Below are 25,901 nucleotides of genomic sequence, written 5' to 3' on the forward strand. Positions count from 1 at the left end.
AGTATATAACAAACTAACACTATTAAGTTGTCTGTATGTTTAATGAAATACCCAATAAAACAGAAATTGAAGGAACATTATTTAGATTTTTAAAATAAATATAGCTCTGGAAACTTTCAACCAAAAATCAGCATAATTTACTACAACCAACCCACTATTACATGGAAATATTAGTGGGAATGGAAACATCCCACCACACAATATTATTTTTCTCAAAGAGTGTGAGACATCTTCTCTCAGTTCATATTCAGTGTGAAATCAACAACAGTTTTTTTTTTTTTTACAATCAAACGTTTTATTATAGGCATTATTTATATAATACTCAGTCAATATGACCACTGATCACATTAATATACAATCAGAGTTTAAGGACAATAAATATTTGTATTTAATCTACCTTCTCCTGATACAGAAGCATATTAGTGTTCATTCAGTCTGAAACTCTTCTGCTCAACTTTCCAAACTTAATGGCCACAGGTAACTGATACATTCAAAATCAATTATGATTTGACAATAGCAGGCCGACAGATTGCGGTAAGGATCTCAGGGTTGATTATAGTCCAGAGACCGCTGACCTCTTCATCTGAACTCACAATCATGCCCTTCCTATGCACCACAGATGTCCTCTATGATCAGTGGATCTTGAAGAGGCCAAAATAATTGTTGTGATAATTTTTGCTGAGCAGATGGGGGTGTGAGACATTGACAAACAGCCAGTCGGACTCCTTGAGTTGCTGAAGGGAGGCAAGATGGCTTCCCGTCATCCATGGCTGGTTACTCCCCGGCGTACAGAAGCCCTCTGTGTGATCTTCCATGATTATGCGTAAATTGCCGTTTCTCAGCCGATTCATTTTGTGAGAATGAAGGTCTGAGGACTCGCACGTGCGTGAAAGAAACTCCACTCGGGAGTAAACAAAGTACAAACCGCTCTCGTTGACCTGAAGGCCGCCGTTGCTGTACTTGATGCCATGTGTGAAGGCATCGCCGATTTTCTCTTCCCACTTCAGAGCGCCAAATGATTTGCTCTGGACTGCACTGCCTGTTTTAGAAAAAAAAAGATGCATTAAAAAAATGGGTAACACTTTATTTTGATTGTCCACTTTAGACATTCTACTAACTATAAGTAACTTAATGTCAACTAGCAGTCATTAGATTATTAGTAGACTATCTGGTTCTGCTAACACTTTATTTTGATGGTCCCCCAAAAGACATTACTGACTTAGTAGCTTTGCAACTACGTCAGCTTATTCTACTAACACGAACCCTAACCTAACACTCTACTAATAGTCTAATGATAGTTAGTTAACATGTAGTTACAAATGAATGAGAGTTAGTTGATATGTAGCTGCAAAGTTAGTAGAATGCTGGAGGACTATCGAAATAGAGTGTAACCAGAGGTTCACTATGAGGAAAAATGCATTTCGGAATGCAAATCGTACCTATTAAGTGTGCAGCAGATGTTTGTTTGTTCTTGTTGAGCTCAGCAGGATTCAGGCCTGTTGAACAATAAAGAATGTCATCAGGTCATCATGTTCACCAGATAAGATTTAGCAGAGGATCAAGCTCTGATAAATGCAACTCACCAACTTGTTTCTGTGGAGCGACGCTCTGTATTTGTGTGGGCCTTTCCTGTCATTGAAAATATGGGTCACAAACTGCTCAGTAGTGTCACAGATTTGCATTATTGTGCATTCAAAAGTCATTCGGCTCAAATAGATATGGATAAAGTTAAACGACTCTTAGTTATGAAAAGGACAAGATGGTGTTAGACTGCTAGTTCAAGAGGATATCCTGTAGCCTGTAGCCTGTGACCAGTGACCACAAGTTTTTTATCTCTCTCTCTTGTCATTCTGTCCTACTCAGTCGCGTGTTCATGTCAGAATGGAAACTGAAAAATGATACTCCCATGCACATCAAAGAGATTCAAATGACATAACAAACACATAATGGAGCACTTGGGTGCTTTCGAGGTGTTTCAATAATTAAGGCTCCAAATCTTTATCTAAAAAATTTGGTGTTTCAGTATAAATGTGAGCTAGTATACAGTGAAGTATTTGGACAAGTATTTAAAAATCGTGTTAAATTAATATTGCAAAATTCGCAGAACTAATATCCAGGTGTCCTGGAAACCAGGTGTAGTTTATAAAATGTACTATGAACATGATCCACTAACATCTGGTAACCAGAAAGTAAGATAAGATTTTTTTATGTTTAACTGTGCATCTATTGTTTTACAAGGAAACAACTTTTTGTGAAATGTTGAGCTTGTACTATCTTTCTTGAAATTAAATTAAATTTCATTAAATTTCATAAATCATTTAATCATAGGACATTTACTGCAAAAACATTAAACAAAAACAAATACATTTTAGGCTACTGTCTTTACTGTATATAAAACTTATTTATCTAAACAGACACACAAATATATATATGAAGACTTCAGATGCAAAAGCCTCTAAGTGCCATCTGAAATTTTCTTCTAGAGATCATTTTTATCAAGCTTGTATGTTTATGTTCAGTTATTTCACTTTAATGGCAATGAAAATTACCTATTAATTGTCATTAAAGTGAAATTACTGAACTTAAACATACAAGCTTGAAAAAAAAGCTCATTTTAGAAGAAAATTTCAGATGGCACTTAGAGGCTTTTGCATCTGAAGTCTTCATATATGTATTAGATAATATGATGCACTGCCCAGTGGTTCTTACCTGTGTCAGGCGTTCCACTTCAGTCTGTAACCTCAGGATCTGATAGGCTCCCAGTCCCAGGGCTGCAAAAACCAGCAGGAGTATCAAAGTCAGTACCCAGGCCATCCCAGCATTCAGCCCTCCCCAGCTCTTTCTCTTCATCTCTGCTCGGGCAGGGGGGAACGTCCAGCAGGGAACCATGGGTGGCTCTATGTGCCTGGGCATCCGCTGTTGGTAGTACTGTTGTTGTTTAGGGTGACCTCTGCCAGAATCCACCATGAACACTGGTTGGGATGGGGGACCGAAGTTATTGCTCATGTTTGCAGAGCTCAGAAGAGTGTGTGAAGGTGTGAGCGACAAGAGAGTATGTCTTGAAAAGGTTGTTGCTGAACATCAGTTTTTAAAAAGGTCCTGCAGTGCGGTTTAGACTTCCCACCCACCTACATACACACACACACACACACACACACACACACACGGTCTATCTATCTCACTCACTCTCCGCCTCTGATCCATTCCGTCGTCATTCAGTCATGCACAGAATCTCCTGCACACTCATGTATTCACTATTATGAAATTTTTAGTCAATGTATCAGCATTCACATGCATTTGTGGTGAACCAATATGCATAAAGTCATATCTGAAAGAGATATGATGGTGACATCACGGACAGGAAACTATTCATCTCGAGTCTTGTGCACTTGCAACCTTTGCATAACAAAATAAAAGATTTACAATTAAAGATTTACAGTTCACCAATGACAATTCTGTTATAGCCTACATTTACATCCATCCTTATGTCCTTCCAAACTCAAAGGTTTTATTTTTTCTTCTTTCTGTGGAACACAAAAGGTAAAATATTTGTCTTTTCCACTAAATGACAGCTCAAAAATGACAAAAAGCACAATAGTCAATTTACTAGTGCTGTACTCCAAATCTTATGAAGCCATTCAATAACTTTGTGTGACAGACATGGTTTTTCACTGATAAATCTTCACCTTCATTAAGCTATTAACTCAGCTAGTAACCACTGAGACTGGATCTTTGAATCAATGATTTGACCTTTAAATCATAAACAAATTAGTCTAATTCATTGAGAACAGAATCAGTAAATAAGTGGGATCTTTTCAACAAACCAGACTGGATGATTTGACCACAAATTAGACTAATTTGTTCACGAATCCAAATTCAACTCACAGACTCAATCTGGTCACAGAGGTTCTCAAATTAAATTATCACTGTAAAAAAAAGTTGCTGCCTTAAATGTTTAAGTACAATCAACTTGGATATTTACGTCATTTCAACTTAAACTACATTAAACTGAGTTTTAAAAATGAGTTGAATTTGTTGAAAACAGTTGAAAATTGCTTAACTTTAAAGTTAAAGCAATGTAAAAACATACAGTGTATTGTCATAACTTATTAATAATATAATTTTTTTACAGTGTACTTTTATGGTGCTTTTTTTCATTTTGGAGCCTAACCAGTCCTAATTCATTGAATGGAAAAGATCTCTGTGAAATAAATCGTTTATTCCATATAAGAATTTGTCATTTTTGGGTGAACTACTGTATGTCTTTCCTGGGCAAAAGTTTGATTTGATCATTTGAAAAAGCCAAAACTTTGATCAAACGATTAGGATAATATTCAACTTTTAATGTCTTTTTTCATGCATTCATTCATTCATCCATCTATCCGTCCATAAGTGCACTGCAACCATTCAAAACTTGGCTCAGGCTCTTCCATAGGTCAGTGTGGTAACTGATCTGCATAAGAGGCGAAGGACAGCCTGTGACCTAGAAAGAATTCTTCAGAAGGGCCACAGATCTTTTTAAAGACCACTAGCATCCTGTCTGCCATCCTGTAATGTATAAAGGTTGACTGAGAATATAAACCCATTTAGCAGCAAGTCTTCACTATCAAACCCATCCCTCATTCTCATTGAGTTGCTGAGCAACATATGATGTGCTATAATCCAGGCACTTTGCTAATCCTGCTGTTAATTATGCATAACTGGAATGTTTGTTTATTTAACAATTCATTTGTCCCACTGCTAGACTATATATAAAAAATTCTATTAGATATCAAAAATGGTAAAACACATAATAGAATTGGTGCCAAACAGGCATTTTTTATATGTAGGCTATTGTGAAAAGCAGTAGAGAAATATATGGATCCCCAAAGGGAACATATGTAAAAAAAAAGAAATAAAAAAAAAATGAGATTGGAGGAAAAATTATTTCAATGCTTTTGCATTCACTTGCAATTTTTTTGCGATCCCAGATAAACTTGCAAATAGTTTTGCGTTCTCCAAAAATGGTGCCGAAACCCGGGAGGAAGGAGGGACACGCTGTCGGAGATCGCTGTGCCGAGGAGGAGCGGAGAATGCCGATGGCTGCCCGAGGCGATGGTGCTGGTATGATTGAACAGTGGGTGGGCCAGAGCCTTGATGGGGGCAGAGCAGGGAACAGGGGACTCGCTGTCGGCTGCCCTCGACCGGAGGCCATCGGAGCGTCGACCTGCCTGGATGTCCATCCGGATGCCCGTCCATTGCTTGAGGGTACCCCCGGCCTGCGAGACGGGTATTGTGGCGAGCAAGCCGGTGGCATGATTGATAATGAGTGACACCTGTGCGACGCACCGGTCTCGTATCTCTCACGGAGGAGCGGAAGCATAAAGGAGGAGCGACGACAGTGAAGGACAAGAGAGGACCAGGCCTGGATTTTATGTCGTCCATGAGGTGCTGCCGCCTTTACTTTCGTTTTGTGTTTGTTTTATTATTAAAGTTTTTCAGTTTGAATGTTCGCCGGTTCCCGCCTCCTCCTTCCCATAACAACAAACCTTGCTACAGTATTGTACCTTTTTTGCTCCCCCCCCCACCTCCCCCCACCTTCCCCACCTTCTTATCACAAGTTTGCATTTGAGGAGCTGCAGCTGCTGCATCAGCGGAAAAGCAAAAGTGGATCAAGTTCTGATTTAATCAGACATTTGAGTGAAGAAGTCTCAAAAATCAAGCATATAGCGTTAGTTCTGGCAGGTCACGTTAGTCAAGCTCGCATCAGCTGACTCTCAGCTGATCCACATCTACCTATAGGAATACAGTATGCCTATCACTGTATACATATATATAAGCTCCTTCAGTATTATAAGCAGCTATCGCGTTTCTCAGGAGCTAATTACCCTCCTCCATCCCCAGCTCCTCCTCTCGCCCAGTCAGGATTTGGCATTCTGATTCCCCTTGAATCAGAATAAATTCTCGAATTATGTTGTACTTTAAAATCTTGAATTCAATATATTTGCAAACATTCATGTTGGTTTTGTTCTGTTTTGTTTACCCCAAGGGGGGTATTGCTGCTCTCCCTGCTCTTATCCATACAGGGAGTTCTCGCCCAGAACGGAACCATACCGCCAATCCAAACTGTAGGCTAATTGTCAATCGTATTTTATGGTAGTGGTCCTGACAGAAAAACATCAAATGGAGTTTTGTGATCATGTAGCGTACATGATGCAAAAGCCAGTGATTAAAAAATGTACCATATATGTTGGAAAGGTTTGATGCTTACTAATGGACTTTGTTATTGAATTTGGTGAAACATTTTCTACCCATTTTTGCCACAACAGTTATGTTGTGATGTAGCCTAGATTTACGACTGCAGTGTGTTCAAAATTAAAGGTCCCGTATTATGCCCCTTTTCACAAGATGTAAAATAAGTCTCTGATGTCCCCAGAGTGTGTATGTGAAGTTTGAGCTCAAAATACCCAACAGATCATTTTTTACAGCATGTTTAAATTGTCATTTTTTGGGGCTCAGAAAAACGCGCTGTTTTAGTGTGTGCCCTTTAAATGCAAATAAGCTGCTGCTAGACGACACAGGGGGCGGACCTTCATGAGCTCAGGCACAGTCTCTCGGGACAATGGCTGTTTCTCAATTCCAAGAACGCAGAGAACGGACTTGTGTTCTCGTGGAGACCAGTCTTGCCAAGCTTCCTTGGAAGAACGAACTCGGAACCGGCCGCAATGAATTCTGGGACACCAGGCGAGTACTAGCTCAAGTCTGCATTCGATGCATCCTCGGTATCAAGCAGCGGCGGTTTCTTCATTAGGGCGATCGGGCGACGCACCACTAAAGTGTGAAAGGGACTTTTTCAATCACTATCTCATTCAACCACAGAGTTACGCTAGCAGTCACTCACTGTTGTTCTGCCTCTGGATATAGTCCAATCAGCGCCGAGTCACGTTCTGTGGAGTACCGCCTCTTTTTGGGCGATTTCACTCTGGCTGAGAATCGCCCCGAGTGTTCCCATAGACTTACATTCAAAGATTTTTTTTTTCGAACTGCAGGCACTGCAATGCATTCTCTATGGGTTCCGGGAGGGCTCGCACTAACGTGCTTTCGTCATCATACGTAACCTTAACTTGTGCAGCGATTGGTGGAAACAAATGTACCTCTAATAGTATTTAGCCATAAGCTGAAGTGACATCCAATAATTTCCTCAGTGCATAACTTACATTTCAAGGTCATATTCTCCATCTGTAAATGTTAGAAAGTCCAGTTTGCTGTCATGAGTGGGCGAGCTTTCTGCAAGCTATACTTCCGTGAACGAGCGACCCCGCGTGCATGCGCGCCGAACAGACGGAGCGCAATGAATAGGAGCGCAATTATTCTGACTAAAATATACATTAGCACTAAATTATAAATATATTTAGCTAAAATATAGCTATATTTAGCTAAATTTAGCTTGAATATTTGTTGTTGTTGGTGAACATAAATGTGCTAGAGAATTTCAAACCTACATGTGTATTTTTATGATATTAGCTTTTTTTTTTTTTTTTTGGTTTAGTAAATTTAACTACTTCTTTAAAAAGCATTATTTTGTTTTTAGATTGTAATGTTGCAATGTTAGAATGTAATGTGATTTGACCCCTTTTTGGATAGACTGCAGATAGACAGCAACACTATGTTTGTTTTTATAACCTTCAATATGAACATTGTTTGTAGGACAATATCGATCAGGATATTACATTTTTTAAAAAAATTAAATACAGGTTTTTTTTATCCAAATAGAAAAATAATAATTAAATACTCAGATTATACCATACATCGCCATTTAGCCCAAAAATTCAGATTTATTTGGCAATTGGCTACCCTACCGGCTGAAGTTTTAGCTAAACTTTAGGCTAATGATAGCTACATTATTATCACTGTTAAATTGTTATTTAACAATAAGCCTACATTCAGTCTTGAATTAAAAATTCAGTTTGTTGTGCCCCCCCAAAATTTTTTAGCACCAGCCGCCACTGGTATCAAGAACACATCCGGGTTCTTTCATGCGTCCTCTGTTCTTGCGTTCTTGAGAATTGGGTCTGAACTTCGACGGTTAATAATGACGTAAAACGAGAACACAAGGACGCAAGATCGCTGAAGAACGCATATTGAGAAACACCCAATTTCATCTCACGGAATGATGATAATATCAGAAACTCTCAGTAACGGTGTTCATTTCGAGTCGGACAATAATGCCTACAGAGTCAGAGTGCTGTATAGAGATGAAACAGGTATAGTTTAGTAGTTTAATTACGGTTATTTTAACGTATTTGTCATCTGCTTGTATGTATCCATTATTTATTAATAGCCTACAAGTCTGCTGTCTGAATGATGATCAAACATATACTGATGAGTTTAATAAAGTTTATTGTACATCACACAAAAGATGAAGCGTCAGTTTTACTTCAGAAAATCACCGTAAGAGCTGAGTAAACACAGTAAGTTATAAGAAGTGCGCAAGTACATAAACGAATTTCGGTAGAGTTGAGGGAGCATTCCTGTGGGCGGAGGTTAGTCAAAAAACGGTTTTAGTGACGTCATTAAAGAAGGAAGTAGAGGGATGTAGTCCAAACGGGCCGTTCGATGTAGGCGACTTCTGTTAAATAAAATATCTCGCTTGGCATTGAACTTTGAGCTTTATAATTTTACAGATATTATTTATACTCTAACAACAACATTACACACTAACTAAAGTTTGAAACATGGGATCACGTAGAACGGGACCTTTAAAACTACAATGATAGAAACAGAAATATATATATATATATATATATATATATATATATATATATATATATATATATATATATATATATATATATATATATATATATAAAACAAATTCAAAATAGTAAGGTAACACTTTATTTCAGTGGTACACTTTAGACATTCTACTAACCATAAGTAACTTTGCAACCACATGTCAACTACCAGTCATAAGAGTATTGTTAGACTGTCTGCTTAATATCTGCTAACACTTTATTTTGATTCTTCCCCAACAGATATTCTACTGACTACTTATGTCAACTTATTCTACTAACCCTAACATCTAACAGTTTACTAATATTCTAATGAGAGTTAGTTGAGATGGAGTTCCAAAGTTACTTAAAGTGGACCATCAAAATATAATGTAACACATTACATTTAAAAGTAACTTTCCCCAACACTGCTTTTGAGAAACTGGGCGTTTACTTTAAAAACTCATGTGCAAGTGCAAGCGCAAGTTTTGAGTTCACTAAATCTGGTAAAACTATATTTCAATGCTTTTGAGAGTGAATGCAAAAATTTGCAAGTGAACTCAGACTTTCCAGTTTCTCTGGGGAACGCAAAACTAGAGAGAACACAATGATTCTTGGGAGAAGGCAAATACTTTGCGAGCAAACGCAAAAAAATAAATAAAAAAAAAACACATTTTTCCTTCTATGTCATATTTTGTCTTACAATTTACACCACGATTAGGGGCTTTGTTAGGCATTAAGTTGAATTTAACTGAAAATGTGCCAAACCCTGAACCATTTAGTTTCAACAATCATATGCAAAACATTTAACTGCATCTAGAACATCTAGAGTTTTGCTCGACTGTTTGTAAACAGTGATGCAGCAGAAAATTCAGTAAACCCATTCTCACATACCACTAAAGAGCAGGAGCTGCCACATGAAACAGTCTGTTAACGCATATGATTATGTGCGTGTGCTTTCGATCTTGCAGCATACATTCTCAGGGGGCTGCATGAGAATGGTGATGCTATGACAGTGAGGTGAACAGTGTGGTTGAAACCAAGCGAGAGAGGAAAAGGCTTCACCTTAACCCCTCACCCTGCTGCGTACCCTGCTGCAAGTCATCAGCCGCTATGCCTTCCTGGAAGAATCTGCCTTTTCCGTAAGTTGCTTGCCCTCACTCTCATATAGGCTACCCACTTCTCATGCTATTCATGATAAAGAATGTTAACTTTATTGCTCTTTCCCCCCCAAATTGTTCCCTCTTCCCACTAAGTCCCTGGATATGTACCTTGTCATTGCCAGTTTTCATTTGAGGAGCTACAGTTGCTCTATCAGCGGAAATTTGCTTTACCGTAATGAGCGAAAGCAAAAGTGGATCAAGTTCTGATTTAATCAGACATTTGAGGGAAGATGCCGCAAAAAAAAACATCAATGGAATTTTGTGATCATTTAGCTTACATGATGCGAAAACCAGTAATTAAAAAATGTATCGTAAATGTTGGAAAGGTTTGATGTTTACTTTGTTAGGGAATTTGGTGAAACATTTTTACCCCACTTTGTTTTATTTCTCCCCAACAGACATTCTACTGACTATAAGTAACTTTGCAACATGTCAACTTATTCTGCTAACAGCTACTAATACTCTACTAACACTCTAATGAGAGTTAGTTGAGATGTAGTTCCAAAATTACTTATAGTTAGTAGAATTTCTAAAGTGGACCATCAAGTCCACTCAAGTGTAACCTTGATGAAAACTACTAAAATGACACTGCTTAATACATTTTAATGTTCCTACCTTGATCAAAAATGTTGAGGATTTCCAAATGCTATATGGTTTAGATTTATTCATATTTATTTACATTAAGTTAAATGTAAAAGCAACTATATATAATAAATCTTCTGAATTAAATGAGTCTGGTATAATAACCAAATTTAAATTATTCAATATGCATGTCATGTCGAGTCATTGCAGGAAATGCAAAACTTATACTGCAAGCAAAGCCTTTTCCAAGACATTTCAATGTCATGCATGAGAAGACAGCTAAAAAATATTTTATTGTAAATTCCATGGAGGAAATATTTGCGTATTTGATAACTGACGTCAGCGGTAGTTGCATCAGTTTCCTTACTTTACCTCACAGGTATGGGAAACCCTGTCTACTATGTAAGCAAATGTAGCCAAAGGTGCTAGAAGTCACACAATGACATTCTAAATGAGTAAGAGATCACCACTGTTGCTTAGTAACAATGATCTGCTCTTGCTCAGTTTCCCAGAAGTGATGCTTGCTAAGCAGTTCTTGTTGTTGATGCATGAGGGGTTTTGGGGTCGAATCGTGGGCCGCAGCGCAAAGCCCTAGTTCTGTTACCAAACTGTTGGAAAAATGCTGTATTTTTTTGGTGAACGCAGACAATCTTTCTCTGTATCTCTCTGACTCAGCATCCCTGTACATACTGAGGGTTTAATAGTCTCGCAATCGTTTAATCAGGCCTTCTGTGGTTGGTGCATTATCAACCCTCTTATGACAGACTTCAAAATATGTCAATCTGAAACTTTGGGGTTTGTAAAGCTATGGCAAATGCTCTCACATAAAGGCTGTTCAATGGTTCTGTGCACTTTCAAGTTAAACAAAAACATTTTTTTTTATTGTGCACGGTTCTTGAGTTGACTTCATGGTGCTTTAATGTTTAAGCATTACATTCTCAGTTCCTCAGATCAGTGTTTGTTTTCTGCATTCTTCAAAGCACCAGAACATGATCGATTTTGTAAAGAACGAGAATAAAATGATCGCCGTGCAACTTAAAAAGTGTCTCCAATGGCATCGAGCTGTATAAAATCTTGCGGTTGAAATTGAAACCATATAGACACCGAAGGAGATGTACTCCTTAGATAAACTTCTGTAAAAAGTAAACAACCCTTCATACTTTTGTTTATGGCATTAAGTAATCACAAACTTCCCATTCAGAATTCTACTCTAACCACATCTCAACCATTTCCTTTTCTCTTCTTGAGACTCTAACACTGCTTAACACTTTCACAGCTGGAATAAACTAGGTTAAGACAAATATAAACACAGGTGATTTACAGCTTTCAGGTTTCATTTGAAAATGCTTTACTTTCAAGTTTCACTTTCACGCACCAAATCTGAAAATGTTTAAATGACATTATGAATATCAAATGTTAAATGTCGCCATGTATTTAACAGACAACAAAATATAAAAACTGCGAATGTTTCATCATCAAATGAGCGTGATGAAATTTCACTGAGCTATATTTCCTCGTCAGAGGACGACGAGTAGCAGCCGAGTCCCAGTAAATGTTCAGTTTTTGTCTTAGCATTAGAAGGCCCCCGTGTTCCCTCTTTCGCTGCTGCCTGTGCTAGCGGGAGGCTGTGGAGGTTGGGCAGGCCAGAGAGCAACACTCGTGTCAGTGTACCGGTGTCCTGCCGCTGCCCGGCGAGAGCCACGCGTGAACCTGCCACTGCCACCGCGAGCCGGGCCCGATCGAAGCACAGCGGGAGGTCCTGGGCCTGGGGATCAAAGGCTTGGGTGGTAACAGGAGCTGACAGGGTGGGAAGCTCTTGTACATTAGTGCTAGATGTGTGGTTTCCTGCTGCCTCGGGGTTGGTGTCCTCATTAACACCCTCTTCTCCTCTGGCTCGGCGCGGCTTTTTGGCTAAGAAAAGAAGAGAATAATGACTACATTTACATCCAATTCAAATCTATATTCAAGTTAAGATTTTATTCTGACATTTACATGATCCACAGCTACTGGAAAATTCCTGTGTACATAAAATCAGCATATTCCATGCACTAAGAAAATATTTTTCCCCTGCCATAGTCTTGTGGAAATATTGGAGATGCTCTTTATTACAATCAATTTTAGTCATTTAATTTACTCTTAATCAATTTAGTTCTTGTTAATGTCCTTTCAACAGCACACAAAAGTTTTCCAAATAGCAAAATGTAGGTCATTATGTTAATTTAAATACTTACTGCTTATAAAAAAGCTAGTTAAAAATACTCATCTTTAACACGCTTTTCACAGCTAGATTTTTCACAACCATCTATAACTGTTATCACCGAGAATGCCCTTTGTTATGAAATTATGTCCGTTTAATACATGCATATGCCAGCTGTCTCATTCAGATTTCTATAAAACATATTAGCTTAATCTGTATGGCAATCAGATCAATGTACATGCAGCCATTAATATGAATGAGCTCAGTTTACACTAAATATAACATTAATTTCAGTGTTTTCTTGATGCATATTACTTAAAATGTGCATTATTTATATTTATTTCTCTTCAGCTATTTTTGTGCATGCTGATTTATTACACAGAAGGTGTCAAACTAAAGATAAAATACCCCAAGTTAGTAAAATTAATGCTAAAAATGCAATTTAGTAAATGTTTAGTAGTGCTAAATATTTTAAACAAGATGGTGGCTACAAAGAGTACTGTTTTTAATGGAATATTACAGTTTCGGTACACACATTAGGCCAAATCGACAATATTTTTGTTGATAAATATAGAGATTGATATAATGCTGATTGCCACAAAAAATTTTTCCACTAGTTCCTTAAAAAAATGGTGCCAATCCATCTCAGAATGCAACAAATTAAATTCAACATTCACAGTCACTTCCGTGAGGCTCAACACAGTGTCATTTTCAAATAGCGTGGGAATTAAAGATCGAATTTATATTTGTTTTGTGGAGACACATTTATGAGGCCAAGTGCAAATGAAACCGGATGAAATCAGATAGCTATCTGATTAGTGAAAACCCATTAAGTTTGAATGTTGAAATAAGTGAACTGTTTCTCAAGACTAGTAGTTTGAAAGCATGAACTGACAGGTGTGTTGATGGCTTGGCTCCTGCCTCCTTTTGGTGTATGCTCGAGGTTCCCAAGGCTTGTGTTTGCAGGAAGGGTCTAGGGAACGCAGTTTCTTCAGGTAGCGCTTGTATTCTCTCTCGAGTTCTTCAATATGCAAACGGAACTCGTCTATCTTCCTCTCTGGGTAGTGAGATAACTGCGACTGCTGCAAAATACAAGTGCAAAGATGTTGACTTCCAGGTTCAGATCGCAACTGTTATCAACAGTTTGTTATCAACAAATCAAGGGATCATTTTCTTATTAAACCAAATGTGAGACTCTTGTGATCAAACAGACCATATCTTTATCTCTTTGGTTTGTACATGAGATGCAAAGTTTGTGCACCCAGCAAGCAATAGCCATCATTTCACCATCTTGGTTAACTATAGACCAGATATAGTCCGGCTATGAGTAACCCACTTCTAGCCAAAATAACCTTGAATTTGGTTACATCATGTTGTTTTTGTCAAAATAACTTGCAAGATGTATGATAATTCAGTCATGTAAGAAAGGTCTACAGTAACTACAAGGTGTTTGGACATTTTATATGGTTAGACGTCTATTAGATTTTCACTTACAGCCCAAATTTTGCCTTGTTTTAGCCTGGATGTCAGGGCTGTGTTTGGACGGCTATTAGATGTCTTTTAAATGCAAAATTGCTTCCTGAGCAAGATCAGTATCAAAAACTGAGGTTGTCAGTCCCTCTCCCACTCATTTTGCAGATTTTTGATTGGTTATGCTCAATTTCAAATCAATCAATCTATCTAGATCTAGATCAATCTTGAACAGTTTGTTACAGGATGTTTTCTAAAGTGACAGGAAAGAAAAGGGCTCTTATCTCAATGTGGGCATCTAACCCCCAAGAAGTCATGTGACCCTGATAAAGCAAATAAGGAAAAGACACAAGACTAGAAGATGAATATGCAAGTCCACTGACAGAAAATCCTGAGACATTAGAGCGAAATAGTTGAGCCCTCAGGGAAAGAGGAGAGACCAGGGGTACTTCTCAATATCCCTCCTCGTCTCCTCTCTCCTCTGTCCTCCATCCTATGACCCGGAAAACGATCAAGCTCAGCCATCTTGAAGGACATCTCAATTCTCTAATTGCACCGTGAGGAGTCGAGGATCGAGGAGTGAGGAGGCTTCCAGAGGAGTTATGAGGGAGGATACACAGGTGTATCCTATGCGGAAGAGTTTTATCGACTAAACGTGACGCACGTATAAATTCTCCTCCTCCGTCACATCGGTCACAATCATTTTAATTTATACTTTACCTTTGCAGTTTATATAAACCACACATCTCACATATTTCAACAGTGTATCTTGCTTTATTAATATTTATTATGAATTTCTTAAATAAACAAACTTCAACAACATAAGGGCAGATCCTTTGAGCACAGCTGATGACGCTGTGAAGTGACGCTCGAGTGATCAAGTATTCCAATGTATAAAATAAGCTTTCATTCGATTTCTCTGTCCTCCTTTTGTTTCCTTGCAGCCTTCCCTCGTATCCTACAGGGGGTGGAGCTGAGACGCGAGGAAAGGAAGCGAGGAAAGGAAACGAGGATGCACAAATAAGAAATGAGAAGCACCCCAGGCACAAGGACCAAAGCCCAAAGAAGAGCTGTATCCAAATTCCTTGTGTGTGTGTGTACACATACTATCTTAAATAAGTAATAATCTAAATAAATAAATAAATCTAAATCTGATAATAGTATCTACAATCACATTTTTATTTGATTAATAATTATTCATGGATAATTTATTATTTAATTATTGCTATTAATGTAAAGCACATTCTGTACATGTTACAATGTTACAGTTGTTGAAAGTTGCAATGCTACCTCTGAAATACTTGCTACACAATTTAATAACATATATAAACGGCCACTTTATTAGGTACACCTGTTCTATTGCTTTAATGCAAAAATCTAATCAGCCAATCACGTGGCAGCAACTCACTGCATTTAGGCATGTGGACATGGTCAAATCTCTACTGCGTGATGCAGTCATGAATGCCATCAGGAATGTTTCCAGCACCTTGTTGAACCTTAGCCTGACTATGTCAGACTTCTTACTTCCGCTCAATTTCATTTCGCTTCTGTACTCAGTCTGAGACAGCGTAATAACTTTCCGTTTTCCTCCGGCCTGAAAACAGCCGGCCAATCAACGAACAGAGGGCGGGCTGAGAGCCGTGACGTAGACACTGATTGACACCGGTATTTCGCTCGATGGTTTTGTTTTCGCATCATACATGTGTTTACAGTGGAAGTTAGATGCGGCTAAGCATGCGCATAACACACGCCATAACCAAACGTTATGTGATTGGCTTACGGGTAACCAATGATTTTAAACTTCAGACAAGCGACCCCCTCGCGCGAGAGAAAACACTTCTCTATTATGCCATTCCAGACTCTGTCTACGAAGCAAAGCGAAGTAGCAGAGTTTGGTATTACCAGGCTAGTTGAACCTATGCCACGTAGGCATAGTTGTGTTGTGTGTCCAGAGATGCTCTTCTGCAGATTCTCCTCTGACCTCTGATGTCAACCAGGCATTTTCACCCACAGAACTGCTGCTCACTGGATAGTTTATGGGCCATTCTCTGTAAACCCTAGAGATGGTTGTGTGTGAAAAACCCAGCAGATCAGCAGTTTCTGAAAACACAGAACAGCCCGTCTGACACCAGCAACCAAGTCACTTAAATCATCTTTCTTCACCATTCTGATCACCTTGACCATTATGCATTGAGTTGCTGATTAGACATTTTCGTTAACAAGCAGTTGAACAGGGGAAGCTAATAAAGTGGCCTGGCTGTGTGTGTTATAGTTAGCGTCCGATATAAGGTATTAATCGCCGATAGATGGTAGCACTATCTTGCTACTTTTCACGTGTTGACAGTATGATCAGTACCTGCAGATAGTACTCTATCTCCTTCTTAATGCTCGGCATCCACTTCGTCACTGCTGCCACTGAATTCAACGTTGCCTGCATGATAAAAGGTCCATCAAAAAGGTAAGGTTGTCATTTATGCTAGCGGACTCATTGAAATGATTAAAAGATATGCATTACAACGAAATAAATTTCTCACAAGCTTTGGCCGTGACACGTTGACATCTTTAATGCGACCCTCTGGAAATAAAAAGATACATTATGCAGCACACTGACAATGTGCTAACGAATGTGAGAACACAGAAGCTTCCACGGACATTTATAGCGATGGTATTTTCCATCGTTTCACATTAGGGTGAATTCACTTGGTTAAATAAACCATGAATGCGTCTCATACCATCTCTCTCTTTCTGGAGCCACAGTCGATTCAGTCTTCCAAACTGCTTCTCTTCGTTTCTTGCCATTCCTGCAGCATTTCCGTCAACACGGAGTCACGTGACAAGAATGGACAGACGGTCACATGACTTGTGACCGTGGTTTTAAACTACGTCAATCCTTTAATCCCACATATGTAAAAAATATTATGTTTACATCAGTTGTTGTCACAAGAACCGTTTGAGTAACTATAAGGTTTTGAGTCAAACGTCTAAATAGACCATTAAACGTGTGTTTTCTCTGTGAGTGGCTTTTGGATGGTTTCAACAAAACCATCTTAAAGTTTTGTGGATTATTTTTTCTAGGCATTAATAGGTTTAATGTTCAGAAGCTTTTTGTAGGCAATATTTTAGTTTTTTTATTTTAGTTACAGAAATTGACTTTGAAAATAGATATACCCTGAGAAATATACATTAGAGTGAAAAGTGTGAACTAGCTAGCTAGCCCATATTTAGAAAAGTTTTTCCTTCCACAGTTAGGCTATTGTGCGTTATATAACCTAAAAAAAAAATAAAAAATCGTTTTTTTACCATAGCCTTTTACATGACAGGTTCCCAAATGCATGATTTGAGTGACACCTATTGATGAAGTTGTGGATTGCTTTATCATGCTAAATTAAAGTCATCATGAAATCAAAATGGACACTTCTTGTTTTTATGGAATATTGCAGTGTAAATTAAAAATAATATTTATCCATGCACATAATTATTATTTTTTAATGCACTTGTCCTCGTAATCTTTAATCAAAATAACTCCCTCCCTCTTGTATCTCTTCATTTCTCTGATGGCGTGTTTACTGACATGAGAGCGGACAACCTGTCACTCACATGACATCACAGCAATAGCAAACCACAACCAATCAACTCCCGATAGACAAAATTAAATAAAAATAAAAATTCTTGTTCAAGATGCCATTTCACTTGGAACATCACACCAAAATAGGGAAGACGAATATCGCAACTTCTGTTTCATGCTGACCTTAAGTGTTAGATAATATTAGTATACATTTAGCTAATTATGACAGTCTCTGTTGTACTTTAAACGTAATGCTTGTAAAATTAGTCTGATGATGCAAAAAAAGTGAAAGCTGCTAGCTGGTTGGGGTGAAAGTCACTGATTCATAATGCAGCTTAGCAAACATTTCTGCCAAATGTATTTTATGAATATACAGTTTTCTTCTTCTAATTATTTCACAAGGAACATCTTCTTCTTTAGCAGGGTAGTTATGTTCTGGTGAGCCGGTGTGTCCTCTAACACTGCCACCTGCAGGGCCGTTTTTTTAACTTTATTAGTTGCCTGAAGGTTGGCTCGTTCTCCGTTTGTCCAGTTTATTAGTCTCTGTACTGTTTCCACGTGCCCGTCACGGCAAGCGCAGTGCAGTGGTGTGTCTTTATTGTTATCCAGGGAGTTGATCTTGGCACCGTTCTCCAGCAGAAGGCCCACCAGCGGCTCATGGCCATGTTCTGCCGCTAAATGCAGAGGAGTCCTTCTCCACACGTTCTTATCATCCACATTCATGTTCTTACCAGATGCGAGAAGGACGCCAGCTGCTCTTTCCTTCCCGCTTCGAGCTGCGTAATGCAGTGGAGAGCAGCCATCCATGTCCTTAGCTCCGACTTTGGCTTTACCGGCCAGCAGCGCCGAAACCGCCTTGGTGTGTCCCTGCATGGCAGCCAAGTGCAGTGGGGTCTTTTTCTCTTTTTCAGAGGCGTTGGGATCGGCCCCAGCAGCGAGCAGTAGCTGTATGACGCCCGCCTCCCCTTGTGCTGCTGCCCAATGCAGGGCTGTTCTCCCCTGTTTGTCTTTGACACAGAGGTCAGCCTTGGCCTCCAGCAGCTGGGCGACCGCTTCAGAGTGACCGCTCTGGCTCGCGAGGTGCAGGGGAGTGAGTCCATCCTGGGTGAGAGAGTTAATCTGAGCCCCCACACGCAACAACAGCGCCATCAACGCTGGCTGGTTATGTAATGCACTTAGATGGAGAGGGGTCTGATCTTTAGGGCCACTGATGTTGGGGTCTGTGCCCTTATCCAACAATATCTGGATTAGAACAGAAGATTTCAGATTATTATACTTATAATGTACTTTAGTGACCCAAAGAGCAGCTTTGATTATTGCTGGAGATGATTACATTTTGGATTTCCAAGTTGTTCCAAACCTTTATGAGTTTCTTTCTTCTGTTGAACACAAGATAATCTATTTTAAAAGAATGTTGGTAACAAGACAGTTAATGTTAGCCATTGACCTCCATGTTGTTGATTTTTCCTACTATGGAAGTCACTGGCTACCGTCAATTGTCTGGTTAAAACATTATTTTATGTTCAACAGAAGAAAGAAACTCATACAGCTTTGGAACAACTTGAGGGCGAGTAAGTGATGACAAAATTTTCAATTTTGGGGTGAACTATCCCTTTAAGGGATTAGTCTAATTCTCTACTTCAGGGTTTTTCAAATTTTGATGTCCAGGACCCCACATATAATGGTCCCCCTGCAAGGGACCCAAAATATAAAGGCAGATAGTGTGTGTGTGTGTGTGTGTGTGTGTGTGTGTGTGTGTGTGTGTGTGTGTGTGTGTGTGTGTGTGTGTGTGTGTGTGTGTGTGTGTGTGTGTGTGCGAATATCAATCTAAAAAGAAAGAAATTATTTATTGATGTATTTATTTAAATACTTAGGCTACTTGTTAATGATTTAAAATAGAGGATTTAGAGATTTTATTAATGATTTAATGATTCATTTCTTATTTTAAAACTAGGGCTGTCAGTAGAATAAAATAATCATAATTGGTGCTAGATTGGTGCTAGATTACATTATAGTCAGTGACTACAGTGTAGTCCAAATTACATGACAAAAACAATAAAGTTAGTAAGGTATAGATTTTAGAAATACTTTTTAGGTTACTTTTGACCTGATTCATTCATCACATTGATTTGAATAAGATAATCTTGTACCATATTGATATGAAGATACAAAGAGAAATATATATATATTAGGGCTGTCAATCGATTAAAAATTTTAATCGCGATTAATCACATGATTGTCATGAGTTAACTCGCGATTAATCGCATTTAATCGCACATTTTTTTATTTGTTCTAAATGTACCTTAAATTAATACTTTTCAAGTTTGTAATACTCTAATCAACGTGAGCATGGATAAATATAGATGCTTTATGCAAATGTATGTTTATTATTGAAACCATAGTCAATATAGAGCATAAGGACGAGACATGTTTCAAAGGTCATAGATATTTTTCAAAGAACTTGTTCATGTCTATTAGACACATGTACAAAGAACAAAGAAATACCAGGTTCCCATTACTTCTCTTTCTTTGCACTGAGCAATTTACTAACACAAACATGTTTAGATTTTTGCATGACAGGGCAGCTCTTCTGAAAATGCTAAATGTAAATTTATTATTTATTATTACATTGTAGTTTGTCTCTCTCTGTGCCCATTTTGATGAAGCTAAATTCTCAAAACTGTTTTCATTGGTATATTTTACTGTTTCTGTTGTCAAACAAACAACGGAATGAATTTGAAATGGTTACTGAAACGCGACCCATTAAGACATACCCAGCTCTCCCTTCCAAGATGTTAAATTAATCTGCACAAAAATTCTGATAATCGAGCCGTCGTCTGATGAAATCAAATACACATAAGATAAAGACAATATCCGTGCTCTGATTTCGGCTATACTTGTAAAATTAGAGAAGCAACATAATATCTGTGCTTAACTGAATTAAAGCGCTGCTCCTCCGCGCGAGACGCAGAGAGAGAGAGAGAGAGAGAGAGAGAGAGAGAGAGAGAGAGAGAGAGAGAGAGAGAGAGAGAGAGGCGCGTGCGCGTGCTGGGAGAGCAGTACCGGCGGTACCGGTAACGTTAGATTCTCAGAAACTAAATAAGGTTTGGGCGCTTTGTTGAAGGGAAAAAATCGCTAAAGGGGTCTGCAATGTCGCTAAGTTGGCAACACTGTGTATCTCCATTTCACCAACTAGGGGTTGGGCCGCCACGGGTCAAACAGAAAATACGCGCTGCGTTAATCGCGCGTTAAAAAAATTAGTGCCGTTAATATGATTTTGCGTTAACGCGTAATTAACGCGCTAACTTTGACAGCCCTAATATATATATATATATATATATATATATATATATATATATATATATATATATATATATATATATATATATATATATATATATATATATATTACATTGGTCACACTTTAGGCTAGGTTCCAATTCTCACTATAATTAACTATGACTTTTGCCTCAAACATGAATATGTTCATGCAGAATAAGGCATTAATATGTGCTTTATAAGTACTAATAAACAGCCAATATCCTAGTAATATGCAAGCTAATAAGCAACATGTTAATAGTGAGAATTGGACCCTAAACTTAAGCGTTACCAGTACTGGTATTACTGGTCTGTGTGTGCAATTCAAACCTGGAAGACCTTCTGAATAAGCAGTAGACTTTTATAGAAAGGCAAATTTAGAATATAACAATGAAGTGGAATCAATGAATAATTTACTTCCATTGTGAGCATAACATGTAATCAAGTAATCAATCAAAAAGTAACTGTAGTCCAATTACGAGTATTTTAAAATGTAATATAATCTAATTACAAGTACTTGATTTTTTAAATCTATTTACATAATCCAGATTACATGTAAATTAGTAGCACTGATCATAATTAGTCTCTTGATTTCTGACCAGTCTTTAAAAAGCAGAATGAAATGATATACATATAAAATTAATATAAAACATTTAAGATTATAAATATTGCATTAAAATATTAAATTTATAGTAAATTAACTTTGACAGCCCTAAAAATACGTTTGTTTGTTTTTTGTCCTCTCAATGGCATCCCCTTGTGGACTCCAGGTTGAAAACCCCTGATAATGCATATATGTATGTATGTGTGTGTGTGTGTGTGTGTATTTCTTTAATAAAATGAATTAAAATTTAATTTAAAGGCTAAGCCATTTACCTGTGCTATTTGCATACTGCCACTTTGGATGGCCAGGTGAAGAGCAGAGATCTGGTTTGGCAGTCTCTCATCCAGTCTGGCCTTTTTTGAGACCAGCACTTTGAAGGCCTCCGCATTCCCCAGCTCCGCGGCCAGAAGCACAGGTGTGTATCCAAGCTCATTAAAACTATTAACATCTGCACCATGATCAATGAGCGCAGCCACGACCCCGTCCAAGTTCCTCCGTACCGCTTTAAAAAGAGCCGAGTTCATCTCATTCTGAGACATGGACATCTGGACATACCGCAAAAACAGAGACAACAGAGACTTTCTGTTCAGCTCAAAGGCAGCATCCACGATCACAGAGTCCGCTTGGGCTCCGGCCTTCAACAGCACAGCGGCGGTTTTCTCATTTCCGTGGCGAACGGCGTGATAGAGAGCCGTCTTCCTTTGACCATCTCGGGTATCTACAAAAGCGCCGTTTCTCAGAAGAACCTCTGCCAGTTTTGCCTCATCCTCAATGGCCGCCATGTGCAGAACTGTTGTCTGATTCTTGAGGCTTTTCTTCTCTTCGAGCACTAGAGCTTTGACCGTACTCTCATGTTGATTTTGAGCAGCCAGATGCAAAGGTGTCTTTGACGTGTGGTCGGTAGCATGGATGTCGGCCCCGGCCTTCACAAGGGCCAGAGCAACAGCAGTATGGCCCCGTCCTGAAGCTCTGTGCAGGGCAGTACGGCCCTCCGTGTCCTTTAGGTTCAGTTTCGCCCCCTGTCTGAGCAGAAAGTACACAACGGCCTCCTTCCCATATTCAGCAGCGAGATGTAGCAGAGTGTCAGAGGACGAGCGAGAACTATTGACATCCAAACCTCTGATAAGCTCCTGGAGGAGATGGAGATCACCTGAGGATATGGCTCTGAGGATGGCATCATGATCTTCTTCAGATTTTGGGATTTGTTTTTGTTCTATTGAAGACGTAGCCTCGTTCCGTATAGACTTCGGCTGGATTTTTTCAGGATTAAGTTCCTTGTTTGATTTTGAGTATTTGACAAGACCTTGTTTGTCTTTCTCCAGCAGATATCCAATCAGCTGTCTCCGTGCATCTTTAATGCCCTCATTAACCCCACCCACGTAAGTTCTCATGTGCTGGTAAAGGTCAGGCTCCGCTCTTTTCAGACAAGGGTAGAAGAAGATTCGGCAAGCACGTTCTCCTCTCGCGATCAAGACATTTAACATCCTGGAGTTCTTTTCCTCTTGCGCAGCGATGCTGGACATCATAGCCCGGCTGTCGGGTTGAAGAACTCCGTTTGCAATGAGGAGATCCAGCAAATCCTCTGTATTTGAAATGCCACTGACCAGCTGGCTTTTCTTCATGCGAATGACTTCGATCGCATAGGGATTGGTAAAGCTGGTTGAACCCATGTCAGCCTCTTGATGGTTCAGCGCTCTGAAGGAAAGCAGTGAGCTTCTGTAAACTGAAACGTGTGGACATGACAAAGCAGTCCTGCGCCTGAAAGAACCTGATTTTCTACGTCTTTATCACTGAGGGAAAAAAAACCTGTCTCTTAGCAACAATACGAAGTAAACAATAGTAAAAATTTGCATTAGGTTTTGTATTTTTCTGAAGTAAAGTGTTTTTGGTAACCTATTTTGATAGCAAGTGGCACATTGGTAACCTATTTTGATAGCATTTTAACATTTCTGAATAAGTGCACATGATCTAGTTCTCTATTACAAGAAACCTGCGCGTGGATACTGTAACCATGACATGAGTTGTCTTTTGTATTTGAGTTTACAACAGTGCCCTTGCAGTTTGATCTTGAATCAGATATTACTCTTAAAAGAAGAGTGCTTAATTGTTTTTAATGTGCACTTGTAGTTTACTTCAAATTAACGAAATAAAGGCCACTTAGTACATTTTCACACTTAAAGGGACAGAAAATTCTGTCATCATTTTCTCACCCTCATGTTGTTCCAAACCTGTATGAGTTTCTTGCTCCTGTTGAACATAACAGAAGATATTTTGGAGAATGTTGATGGAGAAACAGTAGATGGACCCCATTGACTTTCAATAGTATGAGAAAATAAAACTATGGAAAGTCAGTGGGGTCCATCAAATGTTTGGTTACACACATTCTTCAAAATATCTTTTTATGTTCAACAGGACAAAGAAACTCATACAGGTTTGGAACAACATGAGGGTGAGAAAAATTATGACATTTCATTTTTGGGTGAACTATCCCTTTAAGTTCACTTTTTAATTTTTGTTTTAATAACATTTTGTCACATTTTAAAGTAAACTTATTTTCATGTGTTGACTAACATTGTAAAATACTTGATTATAATTTAACTGTAGACTACAGTTAAATTATAATCAAGTATTTTACAATGTTAGTAGTGTGTTATTCACTATTACATTTGAAGTTCATATATTTTAAATACAAAATTGCAACTTCATCATTACAATTGTAGAAAGTACATTAAAGTATAATTTTAGTCCATAAATGCTTGTCAGTATATTCGGCATTACACTCTCCATATTTCAAAGACAATAGAAGTAACTCTAAATTACATATAAAGTCGGTCAAAAATAATTGCATTTAATATAAATTTAAACTATAATACATTTTCATTAATTGTATCTAACAATTAAGTGTCCGAAAATGTTACAATCAGTTCGCAGTTAAGTAGCCTATATTCTTTTGAAGTATTATTTCCATAACATTTCTGAGCAAACTGTCATATTTATAAATATTATGACACTTTTACTTACCATACATGCTAACAGGCTAACTGACTGACATTTTCAAAAATATATGTGGTACGAGGACAAAAAATGATAAAGTTTTTAAAATCAAGCTAAAACTAATTTATTATGATGTTGTCAATGACTAATATACTTTTAGGTTTGTTGAACTTCAAATCAGTATGTAAATGGCCACACAATACTGATATACATGTTTGTACTGTTAATAGCCTACTATAAAAAGGCCACTTTTCAGAGATTCTGCTCATATTTTGTTGGTAATAGAATATGTGTCGTGTATTTTAGTAAAGTCCTTGCTTCACTTTGCTTCAATCTGATAATGCGCCGGGTCAATGATCAATCCCCTTCTTCCAAAAGAGTGCACTAAAGGTCTGTCAGTCTTCTGGAGATTTAGTCTGAGGAGTTCCTCTTCCCGTAATACACACCCACTAGTTCAGATGACGTAGATCTTCCGACCGCGCGCTTGCCTTATATGGATAGGTAGGTGCCTTTTTTCCGGTATGATGTCATCGTTTGCCAAGTTTGGGCGGTGAAATAAGAGGATCTGAAAGATGCTAAATATTAATATGTGTTGGTGACCTGAATATGAAATGAGATTTCTTTTCTTTCTTTTTTTTTTTTACTTGCCTCGTTTGTGTATGGTGACATACATATATATATATATATATATATATATATATATATATATATATATATATATATATATATATATATATATATATATATATATATATATATATATATATATATATATAAAACCTCCCCACAAAACAAATATAACGGTGAGATTATTTGTAAGAATTATACCATGTATAGTATAATTATTAAAGAAGATGTGTGTCTTCTATTGGCGTTTAGTCATGCCGAAGTTAACAGTCTGATCAAACTGGAATCGCAAAAGAAACAAGTGGCTGCTTCAGATTGATGAAGTGTAGGCCGAGGGCGCCCTCTGCTGGTGCAAAGAGGTGTGCTGCTGAACACTGCATTATCATGATGAACCATTGAAACTTTTGTGTTTTCAGTTGACACAATAACGTGATTAAAAGCATGCGTTTTAACAATTTAGTACTGAATTGTTTGAAGATGATTCGTTAATTTCAGCGTTATTGCACCTGACAAACAAGTTTTAAGTGCTGCTTCAATCTTTTGATAATTTAAGTCTTAAAAACAAGGTTTAATTGTTTGTAAGAGGTTTTCATTTCACACTTTAATCAGTTCAGAATGCATGCTATCATAT

At 38.1% G+C, this 25,901-nt stretch overlaps 3 protein-coding genes across 3 annotated transcripts; all 3 read right to left on the reverse strand.

Annotated features, from left to right (window-relative positions):
- Window positions 1-282: 282 nt before the first annotated feature.
- On the reverse strand, window positions 283-3,106 carry faslg (Fas ligand (TNF superfamily, member 6)). Its single transcript, XM_081378262.1, has 4 exons — window positions 2,710-3,106; window positions 1,584-1,629; window positions 1,440-1,496; window positions 283-1,039 (listed from the first exon to the last, which is right to left on the reverse strand). The coding sequence occupies exons 1-4, from the start codon at window positions 3,004-3,006 to the stop codon at window positions 633-635; spliced, it is 807 nt and encodes a 268-aa protein (XP_081234388.1). The 5' UTR covers window positions 3,007-3,106; the 3' UTR covers window positions 283-632.
- Window positions 3,107-10,769: 7,663 nt separating this feature from the next.
- Window positions 10,770-17,042, reverse strand: LOC308698502 (uncharacterized protein). Its single transcript, XM_081378615.1, has 5 exons — window positions 16,895-17,042; window positions 16,697-16,737; window positions 16,519-16,593; window positions 13,588-13,774; window positions 10,770-12,406 (listed from the first exon to the last, which is right to left on the reverse strand). Exons 1-5 carry the CDS (start codon window positions 16,959-16,961, stop codon window positions 12,000-12,002), a joined length of 777 nt encoding a protein of 258 aa, XP_081234741.1. The 5' UTR covers window positions 16,962-17,042; the 3' UTR covers window positions 10,770-11,999.
- Window positions 17,043-17,377: 335 nt separating this feature from the next.
- Window positions 17,378-23,319, reverse strand: caiap (CARD- and ANK-containing Inflammasome Adaptor Protein; the record flags this gene model as incomplete). The annotated part of the gene is made up of 2 exons (XM_081377953.1): window positions 17,378-18,969; window positions 21,922-23,319. 2 exons carry the CDS (start codon window positions 23,317-23,319, stop codon window positions 18,118-18,120), a joined length of 2,250 nt encoding a protein of 749 aa, XP_081234079.1. The 3' UTR covers window positions 17,378-18,117.
- Window positions 23,320-25,901: the final 2,582 nt, after the last annotated feature.

Source organism: Scardinius erythrophthalmus (assembly GCF_964197995.2).
Source record: "Scardinius erythrophthalmus genome assembly, chromosome: 11".
NCBI lineage: Eukaryota > Metazoa > Chordata > Actinopteri > Cypriniformes > Leuciscidae > Scardinius > Scardinius erythrophthalmus.